Below are 12,366 nucleotides of genomic sequence, written 5' to 3' on the forward strand. Positions count from 1 at the left end.
TTGGCACAGAGTAGGCATGTTTAAATTAGAAGGCAATGTGTAAAGTATTTGTGCAATAACTCATAAAGTAAGACAGTGAAAACACTACAAAAAGACTCCATATCAATTCAGGAACATATATTATGATTTTATAAATAAACATGACCAAAATGACAAAAATCTAATATGTAGATCCTGAGATATACAATTTTAAAGATTTAGTTGAAAATACTGCATAGAAGTGCAAAGTGTCACCTCTGGTCATCTAGTCGCGCTGGACCGGGACAAAGTCACAAATTTATCCTGACCGTGATGGAGCATGGGCCGACTACAGTGACCCACTTGGGCCTGCTGAACTCAGAACCTTAAATCCTGGTGCGCATTCAGCGTGGCATTGCTTTGCAGGTCTGGTGTTGGTTCTGAGAAGCTGTGTGGTGGGGCTTTGCAGGGCTTGGTGTTGCTCTGCATCAGTTCTGATGGGCTGGCAGCTGCATGGTAAGGCTTTGTGGGGCTTTGCACCACTCGGATTGAAGCCGGTGAGGCTGGCAGCTGCACGGTGAGGCTTTGCAAGACTTCGTGTTGATTTGCAGCAGTTCCGATGAACACCACGGAATGTAGAGCACCTTAGGCCCACTTCCAAGGCAGGGCAGACTCACGGCTTGTAGAGTCCAGGTGCAGATGGTTCAAGTCTTTGATGTCCCTAAGACTTGGGAACACAAGACAAGCTAGCAAGCCCTTGGGAATCACTTGCGGAGGGAAGGCTGAGTACTTCCTGCAGAGTCAGGGAGCAGCAGGCAGCAGGGCAACAAGCAGAAAAGCAGTCCTTCCAGAAAAGCAGTCCAGTTGAGTCCTTCAAGCAGCACCACAGTTCTTCTAACAGAGTCCATTTTAGGTCCAGAAGTGCCTGATTTGATGGGGGTCACAGACCCTGTACTTGTACCCAAATGTGACTTTGTAGTGAGGAGACTTCAAAGAAGTGTTTTTTGTGGTTTTGGGGCATCAGCACACCAGACTGTAGGCCCTAATAAGGATCATTGATGAGTGTGTGGATTTAAAAAAAATGTGGTTTTGTAATAGGGTGTGGTGGTTGTTGTCATCTATGTGGCTTCTGTGCAGTTGAACTAGCATTAGAGATGTGTGCTTGCATCTGGGGAGACGTCTGGGGTACCACAGCCTGTGGCAGAGGTTTGGTGGATAGGTTTCTCGCTTCTTGTCTGTTTTTTGGCCCAGGAGTACAATGCCAGGTGGAGCAAGGAAGGGCTCCAAGCGTGCAGAGATTGATTTGGAGGCTTTGATGTACAGGAAGGATGCCATGGATAAGATTCTGACTTTTCTTTGTCTGCAGGCACCTGGAGACCAGACCAGTGAACAGGGTGGTACGCCAGAGAGGGCAAGATGAATGGTGGTGCATTTTCCCCTGAGAAAAAGTGGGCTAGAGGTCAGGGACCTGCTAGGGGAGGAAGTAATGGTAAGGGATTCCCTGGTGAGGAGGGTGTGACTTCTGGAAGCCCTTGCAGCCTCTGCCGGTGGCCAGCACCGAGAATGATATTGTTAAATCGGATTGTTAAATTGTTAAATCGGATATTGAATCTGCTTCTGGCTCCTTCCCAGGCACCCAGACGATTTCCACCGCCTGCGTCTGGTTTTTCAGGTTAAAGGCTCCTTTTACTTTGACAAATGTATGCCCATGGACTTCTCAGTCTCCTGTGCATATAATATTTTGAAAAGTTCAGCACTTTTTTGGAGTGGGTTTTTAGACAGAAGTTAGTGTTGCATTACTTGGATGACTTTTTGTATTTGGGCCCTTCCAGTACATCAGAGTGTACAGGAGCGCTGCACACATTTCAGAATTTGATGGGAATTTTTAATGTGCCCCTAGCACAGGGTAAGAGCTGTGGTCCAGCCACAACTACTGAATTCCTCAGGACTGAATTGGACTCAGCTGCAAGTGAATCTAGGCTCCCCATGGAAAAGGTTACAGCTTTTTTCCCAGGCCCTAAGAGATTGTTTGGGGTCTAAGAAAGTGGTGCTGCACCAGCTACATGTAGAAGCTACGCAGCTGAATTTTACTCTTCACATTATCCGCATGGGCCACCCATTCTCAAGGTCAATTGCGCAATCCATGTCTGGATTGAAGGCGAAGCCCCACTATACTAGGTTATCATCAGAGGTGCGTCAGGATATGAGGATATGGGAAGCATTTATGCAGGACTTCAATGGGACAGTAGTATGGCCTAGCCTCACCAGGTCTAATGAGAAGATAGGTCTGTTCACAGATGCAGCAGGCAGTGAGGATTTTGGCACCATTCTTGGTCCCGAGTGGTGTGCTCAAAGCTGGCCGAAAGAGTGGATGGAGTATAACTTGGTGTCTAACATTGGTTTTCATGAGCTCTTCCCAATCTTTGTGACCCTCATAGTGCGGCTGAACAATTCTGCAACCACTCAGTGCTGTTGTGATCTGACAACATATATGTAGTGGAATACCTCAATCAATAGTCAGCCATTTGTGTTGCTGTGCTTAAGACTGAATCTCATCTTTAAAGCTAAACATGTACTGGGTGTACTGAACAATGCAGCCAATGCTTTGTCTCGTTTTAAGATGCAGCCCTTCAGGTACAGCAGGAGCAGCAGAGTTCCCCACACCATTCCAGGAGAGACTGTAGAAGCTTGGTGCCCCGGTTTACAAGACCTTGTGGCAGCCAGCTTAGTGCCTAGGACGAGGCATGCCAATGAGGGGACATTCATCACATATTGCAATGTCTTAGGGAGCATGGGAAGGAAGGATGGTTTCACTACAGAGGCAGTCTTAGCATTTCTTGGGTCCCTGAGGGTGAAAAGGGCGAATGGTCTCATATACTAGGTGGCACATTGCTACAATATCCTTCTTTGTGTAGATGCTGAGCCACACCAAGGGACAAAGGCCTTTCTGGTTTGGAGAGCATTGAAGGGCTGGCAACCTTTGGAGGGGGCTAAACCAGATGCCACTGGCACAATCTGTCTGGTGGCTCTTATATGTAGCCTTTGCATTTGTATGTCCCTACATGTGGTCCATCTTTTCACAGTGGCCTTTGCCCTGCCATTCTATGATGCTTTGAGGGTTGATGAACTGGTTGCCAAGACCAAGAGGGATGGGAGTGGGGCCTGCATTATGCCGATGTACACTGGTTGAATGGTTCCCTGGCAATAACTATTGCCCATTCAAAGACTGACCAGATGAGAAGGGACAAGCACATTCTGCTCCATAGGGGACCAGGTAATGAATGTTGCCCCCTGGTGAATTTGGAAGCTTTTCTGGCTCACCATACTTGGGGGACAAAGAGTCTCTTGATGGTACTTGTAGATAGTACACCGCACAATAGATATCAGTTCTGTATGGTGTTGGATAGGTCCCTGTGGGCAGTGGGTGCGGACCTATTAGAGTATGCCTCTCATTCCGCAAGAATTGGGGCTGCTGCTGCTACAGTAGTTATTTGGATGGCTGGGCCTGCATTGCAAAGGATTGCCAGGTGGAAGTGGAACTGTTGCAAGCATTTGATAAGACTGAATTTGTTGTAGTTGCCTTACCCTAATACCTGTTCCCCTACCTTCTACTTTTTTCTATTCCCCTGTTGATTCAGATGGATGATGTGAGGAATCCGGAAGGCCACTAGATACCTTGTCACGTCCTGTCCACGCGGGAAGGGATGGGGTTACAGACGTGCTGATTCTGGGCCACTCATATGTGAGGCGAATGAAGGCAATCTATTCTGCAAGGGGCACTGCTGCCAGAGCTGAGGCAGTGGGTTATTATTTAATATTTTGTGATCACAGAGGTTTGCGCCTGGCTAATCTAAGGACTGCATTGAACACACCCTTCCCCCGGGGATTTCCACACAAAGGATCATTATTGTTCTTCTCACAGGAAATGATCTGATGGAGATTAGTAGGAAGCACTTTTTTGAGCTGATTATCTCAGAGATGGGCTGGCCTGCAAGGAGGTTCACTGATGCAGTGCTAGCACAGTCATACATTTTCCCCAGGGTGGATTTGAAAGGTGGTAAATCAGTCAAAGCCCTCAATAACTCTGTGAAGTGGGTGAACAATAACACAGGTAAGTTGTTCAGGTCAGCCAGGTTGTCATCAATAGCTCATTGTTGAATAAAGGGCAAGCATTTTTTCCTCTTGGATGGTGTTCATCTGTCTAAGGTGGGTAATAAACTGTTTCTTGAGGATTCTTTGGCTTGGCTGGTACATTGCCCAAGCCATGGGGGAGTGAATAGTAGGTGAATTATGGTGGTCTGTGGCGGTTGAGGTCATGATTGATGGGACAGCTTGGGTACATGCAAGGAACGTCTAGGGGGTGCTGGCTCCAAGTATAGAGGCTCCTTACCTGAAAATCACCAGCACATGTGCCGTGCGCGCAAGCTAGCAGAGACCCTTGGGGGAAGGAAGCTGGGTGCAGGGGGTTCCCGAGGTAGGCATCCTAGCAGGCAGACGGGTCCCTGGCACAGGAAAACTCCCACTAGGTGATATCCGTGGGTAGGGCCCGCCCATAAGGAGGGACCCACACAGGTCCAGAGATGTGAGATAAGGGTTCTAGGAGGAAGGGACTCTGGTACCAGTCATGATATGATGTTGATTGATGCACAGAAACACATATTTAGCTATAGATAGGAAACTCCTGTGTATTAGTGACTTTGTTAAGATTAGGACTTGATCTCTGTAAGCAAAGATGTAAAACTGTGCTTTATTGTGCATAATAACTGTTTAAAGGTTCTGTTTGTATAACATGTGTAAATAAATATGGTTGTGGTCTTTCGACCCCTAATCCCAATGTGTCTTGCTCTGTCAACTTGCCATTTGTCTGAGGGGAAGTGTTGTAGGTGGCAGTGTGGTCCGAGGGTAGGACTGATGAGGGGCATCTGCAACTGCCTAGCCATATAAGTCTGAACTCATTAATCTTCACTAGGCAGGGTGTCAAATTGAGCTTCCTGGGATGTGTATTTTTAATTTCTCCTGCTCTGAGCTTTCCCGTCAAAATTCAACAGCTTCACCGGGACTTCAACTGGCAGTTATCCAGCCTCATGGAGCCCATCTTGGCCACAGCCTGCAGCCTTGCCCTGCTAAGGATTTCTGACTTCCATTTCAGAGACTAAGGGCCTGATTTTGAGTTTGGCTGATGGGTTTACTCCATCACAAACGTGACAGATATCCCATCTGCTGTATTACAATCCCATTATAGCCTACGGAGGTTGTAATACAGCGGATGGGATATCCATCACGTCTGTGACAAAGTAATCTGTCCGCAAACCTCTGAATCAGGCCCTGAGTCAGAAAGTAAAACTGCTGACCAGGTCAAACCTGGTTTCTGTATCTGATCTGTGCTCCATCGCAGTCGACCTCAAAGCAAGCAGATAATTGCGGGTGATGCTTAATGCTTTTTGGCATCATCAATATTATTAGAAATTCCTATCTCCAGTTCCCCTTACTGTTTTTTTGTTGGTGTGATTTTGTTAATTTAATCATTCTCTATTTTTATAAATTAGAATGGGATTTTTATTGTTTTGTTTTCGACTTTTTCTCAGTTTAGATACTTTTAAATGCTTTACACATTTTTCTAAGTTAAGCTTGTCTGCTCTGTTCCAAACCTAATAGAAGTTGTACGTGGGTATAAATTGCTGAAACCTTTACTGGACCTAACGAGCATAGTGACATTGTTACTTACGCTGGCCTACCAGGCACCCCAACTAATAATTCATTTTCCCACACCTATTAACCTAGTATGCTCACAATACCATCCTCCACACGTTATTTACTATATGTTGATGAATTGTCTTGAAAAATTGTGACCAAAGACTTAATATAGGATAAAAAGCATATTTTGCAACCCAATGAGGTTTTACATCATGAATGCCACAGGAAAAAATTATAGTTTTAAAGAAACTTTCCTCCAAGCACCACATACATGAAAAGCTGGCACCCCTGCGCGCACCAAAGTCAAAGCCCCCACACACTAGAACATACCTTCACACCGCAGCACTGCGTTGTTCCAGACCACGTTGCCTTCCTTAAGTACACATGTGATTGTTTCCGAGCCATGAGTTCGGATGAAGCCCTCGTCGCAGAGGAAGGACAGGGAACTACCAAGCTGTAGGCTGTCACCAAACCTCTTCCCATTGACTGGAACTCCCGGATCAGGACACTCATTGTGGCGGAACGCTACGGGAAGAAAGTGGAAGAGGGAAGGGATGGGAGCAACAGAAAAATCACTTAATTTGGGTAAACGATTATTTTATTAGTTCTTTCACCCACAAAAATGTCAGAACGATTTTCCGAACACATTACCTATCCCTGCCACTGTGGCAAGATACTAGCATTTGGCGGCAGAGTACACAATTTTTACCCTTCATGATCTTGCAAATTCTAGTACTTGCCGCAACTTATAGTGTGGCGGGAGTTTTCTCCCTAAAACACGTTTGCAGCAGAAATTCACTACAAAACTTTTTTGTGGAAATAAAATATACTAAATTAGGGTGTTCTGGGATTTTCGCCACTCAAACTTCATTACAGTATCTTTTTTACCTACTTGTTTCATTACATTTCAAATATCGAAGAGTCTGAAAATGAAAAATTGGTCCTCTGCTGGGCACACGCCTGTCACTGCTCCTTTCCAGTGGACAGGAACCAGGAGACAACAGATAAACAATGGGTAAAAGAAAACACAAGGTAGAATTTGGCCGGATTAAAGCTAACTAGGGTATGTGTAGCAAGCAATTCCAGAGACCACCTTTCCCAGTACCCTCAGCACCATCACGCGAGGAGCCAATTATCAAAGCCAGATCTCTGCTTGGTTTTGAGATGGCAGTGCCAAATAGTGTAAATTCAGGTCTTTTAAAAACATGCAAGTACTTTTCAAACCAAAAATACGATTTATCATTGTAATAAGATAAAAAACATAACATATTTCTATATTGCATGCACCCCCATCTGTAAAACAGATGTTTATTGCCACCTAACTCAATGATATTCATAAAGGTTACCATCACAATGAAATAAATACTATGCAACCAGCGGTGTAGCTTGAAGAGGGTATGCTTGGTGTTATACCTCCCTAATAAATGTATTTTCTGATGAATAGTTGGGTACAGGTGCTTTCAGTCGGGCATGGTGAGGTGTCTGTCACATTTCACCTGGGATTTTTGCATGCACACATTGACAAAAACACACACACACAATCATCTCTGTTTTGAAAGTTCTCAAAATGTTGATTACTTTACAAAATGTTGTCTGCCTCTCACTTAATACTGCTACCAATCAGTATTCGTCTCCCTTTACACTGCCCCTTAAGTCCATCTTGTGCACCCTGCTTGTTGTGTAATGTATTTTAACATTATATGCCAGTATGATTGGTGGGAAATCTGAAGCTCACCCCCACTCCATCTTACTGACCAAGCCACACCCCTGTATGTCACTCGTAAGTTGATATGATGTCTCACAACGATAACAAAACACAAGGACACAAATCCAATAATTCGAACGAAATTTCATAGACAGCTGGCCACGTATGGTGCCTGACCGACAATGTCATAGGAAAATAACGTGGGTGACAAAGAGGACTGAGCGAAAGGAGGTTAATTGTCAAGGATGGAAGAACAGCACCAGTAGGGCAGAGGTATAGTTCTGCAAGAGCAGTGATCAGTCTAGGAATAAATGAAAGAATGCGTAAGAAGACTGCATAACACACCGCCACAGACCAAAATCTCTGTAGGCAGTTTGTGGCTGCGGACAATGTGGTGCCATTCCAGTTGATAGTGACAGGCTAATATCATTGCTGAACAGCTGCATGACGATTGTTTGTTTTCTTGCGCTGGAAAGCATTTAGGTTGAAGGGCTGAGAGAGCAAATATTGACAATATATTGTATTTTAATTTTAGAGAGCTCTGGTAACATACCTGTTGCCAGGTTTCCACACCATTTTTGTTTTTAAGACACTCAGTGAGTATGTATATGTTTGCTCATTGTATCTGCATTTAGCTATATGTATTCTATGTTTTGAGTGTAAACTACACCTAGTATATTTTCACAATTATTTAATTGGTAAAGGGGCACGTGCACACGGTCGGACTTGGAGAGAAAATAGACACGGGCAGCAAAATAAAGTGTTCCTTATTAGTGAATTATATAGCTAAAAAAGTGGTCCAGGTTTGCAAATTGGGTCGGTTTTAAACTTGTAAAAACATGCTGTAAGTGTTTTGCAATGAACAGAAGATGCATGGATTGAGCATGCTACAGACAGTATTTATTCTAACATCATGGAAATCAACAATAAAATTCAGCCCACCAGACCATAAAACAGGCATACAATCAGCCAAGAAACAGCCAGGCACTAGCTTGTCAGATCAGCCCGTCGGGCACTGCAGTGTCTGGTATGCACAGTTTTCTCTTCAGTAATTTGACTGCTAATGTTTCATTGATATGTTTAATGATGCTATAAACGTTGTCATAAGTGCTGTGATATCTGGGGTAATTAGAAGTGGGGTGGTGAGGGCACAAATTATAGTTATCTTAGGGTGTGAATTAGAGTTACTTGAAATAACTCCAACTGCTGTTCTATGGTTTTGTGCGAGTAAATTCAGAGCCTAACCGTAACATCCTTGTCATTTTTTGTTTTTTTTTCAGTGAATATATATATATATATATATATATATATATATATGTGTGTGTGTGTGTGTGTAGGGATTGATGTGAAATGCCGACTATCTTATTGTGAGCTAACTGCTAAGGTTTGCATGGAGCACACCCATTTTAAATATCTTCACAAAGTACATTGCACTCCTGAGGATTTACATAGGATTAGACGTCAGGTCAGGCACTTGTGTCAGAGAGCCAGAGCTCTAAATGCTGACTTTAGGTACCTACTGTGGAGCAATCTAGATCAATGTGTTCGATGTGATGCCATGGATGGTTGGGTAATTGCTGGAAAGGTCACCATGATTGGCTTTGCTTGGCTGTGTATATCCTGTTCAAAACTCTTGTAGACGGTAGTGGCATTGGCCATGCTTACAGCGAAAAAGAATGCTGTAATGACATGGTTGGATGTTATGCCCCCACACAGGATCAAAGATATGGTTCTGTGTAGTGACCGCTCTGAGATATATGTTGCCCTTCAGCCCATTCAATTCAGACTTAATGACATTTGGAGCCTTCTTCAGCCGTATCTGCTTGTCTGACTACAAGGGGGTAGTAAGTGCTGTATAAATGCTGTAATACAAAACAATAACATACAATACAATAAAATGCCTAGCTCAGCTCGGGAATCTCAACAGTGATGAGTCTTTGATTTATTCTATTCACCTTTTACTTTTATGTGTATTTTAACATTGAGATGTGTATACTATACAAAATAATGATGCCACTGAGGAAAGTTCAGGTGACTGCAGTTCTCCCTTTATACAACGTCTCTGCGGGTGTCTTGCATTTTGATATTGAGGTGTGTAATCTGCATCAATTTGTCTACTAATGCCTCATCTATTTTCCATTTCTTTATTGTATTGTTTTCCTCATTTAAATTCAGTAACTAATAAAAAAATAAACCATAGATATCTTAGAAGGATACGAGAACCAAGCTTTTTTATGAGTGTGAAGGTATCACAGCACAGTAGGGAAATCATATTTAGAGCAAATTAGGCAAAGAATGCTTCCCACAATATGTCTGGCATCCTCATTATGCTGCTCCACAAAGGACTTTTAGTTCTTGTATTCCTTTGTAATCTTATATAGTTAATAGAATTCCACCATCCGGAGGTGGAAAGAAACATGTCAGCCCTATAATTAGTTGAAACTCTAGGTTTTCCCTTTCCATATCCTGAATCTCCCACGTGTCTACTGATTTCATGCAGAGGAAACTCGTTCAATTCTTCCCAACAGACAACCATTCTCACAGTGGACTTCCTCTGCATTTCATGTGGAAAAGCTTTTCTTGCAAACTTTGCAAAGGCAAACAGACCTTATGTGTAACACTACCGGTGTGGGAGCAACTTAAGACGAGGCTCCAAGATCACCAGATCTCCTGTGTACTGTCTTAAACAAAGGCAAAGCACTAGTAATCCAGTGGGGTAGAAGAAACGTTCCCAGTGCTTTGGCTTGCAATCCCTTCCGGGAGAAGCAGTTCCTCGGTGCCCAGAGTGCTTAGAAGTCATTGGATGTACTTTAATCACCAAATACACCAAAAACCTCCATAAACACAAGCTAGGGAATCCAACAATGTCATGGACTGTGTTGTGTTTTAAATATGATTTCAAGATGTAGCGCCTCAGAAATATTTTAAACGACCAACTTTTTGTTTAATATCTTCCTGGCTACAAATTGTGATAGTTGATCCGCCTTCCATTCCCAGAAATGCAAAATCCTTAATTGGCTGAATTCCACCAGGCTCATCACTCAATTACTGATTCCATTTTTCATAGTGGAATGTATTTACTCACTAATTTTTCGGCATAGAAATATGTAAAAGGTTTACTGACTTCTAAAATCCTAATCACAAAATTTGATTATTTTCTTAAAAAAGAAAACATAATTGAAGTTCTGCCTGTATGTACACCCTCTCAGTTCCCTTGACATCAAGCAAAAATGTTGAAGGGCTGTCACTCGGTAAGGCCCAAAACTAGAATGGGAACGGAAACCCATGATGTTCAAATGCTAGACCGTGAAGAACCGTTCACTGTAAGACAAGAATGAGGCTATCAGTATCACTGCCACTGCTGCCACCTACACCATCCTGAATACACTTGTGAGGAAAAGAATCACAGTAAGAGTGTATAGGAGTCAGGAATTCCAGGGTTAAATGAGGTTATCCAACACTCAGGCAATTAGGCCTGGTATCTTTAATTATAAGTATGGGACAAGAGCAACCATCCTTGATGAATATAGGCCCAAGCATGATGGGAAAATCCTTGGAATCATCCCCAGATAAATCCTGTTCTGTAGACTATAGAATGTTTAAGGGAAGACCTATGAGTTGGGCTGCCAACAGATGGAGCCAAAGAAAAGAGGTTTGGTCCTCCTCAGGAGGCACCTGGCATGTACCACATCAGCTAGCAGGTGCTACTCTGTGCATTTTGAAAATCATTTATGCCTTTGTCATCTACTTGTCTCGTTGCTTGCTCTCTGGAGAGAAAGAGTGAATGAATGGGAAGCTGGAAGTTGGTCATTGGTTTTCTCACTTGGGAGACTGGCTGACCTCAACACGCAGCAAGCTCTACGGCGGCAGTCTCAGAATTCCAATGACCCCGTCTTTAAGCAATGGAACAGAGGCTGCTTCAGCGGTAACAACAGGTTACTGAAAGCACACAAAGGAAAATATTCGATTGTTCATTGCAAAAAATGAATAAGGCATCCACAAAAAAGTGATTAGAACACAGGCTTAAATGAAAAAAGTGGTCACACCAACTACTTATTAAGTACACTTACTAAATAAACTAATTGGGTTCCCATGAAAACGAATGTCTCCGTACAAATCTTATTATTTAGTGTGGCCACCTTGAAATAAGGCCTGAATAATGAGTTGAGCTTAGAAAATACATACTAAAGGGATATGTTTTACGAATGAGGTCCTGGAAGTTTAAAATATAAATTTCTCATGGCTAATATAAAAAAATGATGAGAAATCTAATTGTGCGCACAGTGCTGAAAATGATCAGTAAATAGGTAAAAATAACGTATAAATTAACATATCTGCCTGGCGATTCAAGGTATCAGTCCTATCCTAGAATTCCCTTGATGGGATAGTAAGCATGTGAAATTGACATACACAAAGCCACATATTAGGGTATTTGAAAAGTATTTTGTACGTAATATTTTGAGCCATAAATGTTATGTGATTTAACTCCCTGTGGATACAACAATATGTTTTTACCATCCTACTTTATTTAAAAAAGAGCCAGCCTCAAAATAGTAATGAATAGGAGAGTGCAGTATTATATCAGGCAGCTGCTGGAGAGTCCAAGGGAGATTAGAGGATATAAATTACAATCTCCAGCAAAGTCCTCTAGAAATATTTTTGAAGTATAAAGATATTGAGGAGGTTAGTGATTTTCACAATACATCAGTCTGAAGGAGCTTGTATAGATATAAAAGACAGACTTGAGATGTATTTACAATCTTTGTTCAATCGAGTGGTTGTAACCTTCCCCAAAAAAGATGCGGTAGATTCATGCTAAATAGAAATAGGTTAAAAAAGGGAACACTAAAAGATGGGCTAGTGGTTAGAGAAGTCTCTTTTTGGAGAATCATACTCAAATATGAAAAAGAAGTGCTGCCTTCCGTGAAAATAAACACAAATTAATTAATTCTGTTATGCGAGCAACAATGTAAGTAACAACTACACTCCTTCCCCCCGAGGACAGCAGA

General features: G+C 42.7%; 1 protein-coding gene across 1 annotated transcript in view; it reads right to left on the minus strand.

The window, feature by feature from the left end:
* Nucleotides 1-12,366, minus strand: part of CSMD2 (CUB and Sushi multiple domains 2) — a 1,417,205-nt gene that overhangs the window by 395,047 nt on the left and 1,009,792 nt on the right. Inside the window, exon 15 of the mRNA XM_069223779.1 lies at nucleotides 5,983-6,177. Within this exon, the coding sequence (XP_069079880.1) occupies nucleotides 5,983-6,177 (195 nt within the window). The remainder of the gene's footprint in view (nucleotides 1-5,982; nucleotides 6,178-12,366) is intronic.

Source organism: Pleurodeles waltl, chromosome 3_1, assembly GCF_031143425.1.
Source record: "Pleurodeles waltl isolate 20211129_DDA chromosome 3_1, aPleWal1.hap1.20221129, whole genome shotgun sequence".
In the NCBI taxonomy this organism is placed as follows: Eukaryota; Metazoa; Chordata; class Amphibia; order Caudata; family Salamandridae; genus Pleurodeles; species Pleurodeles waltl.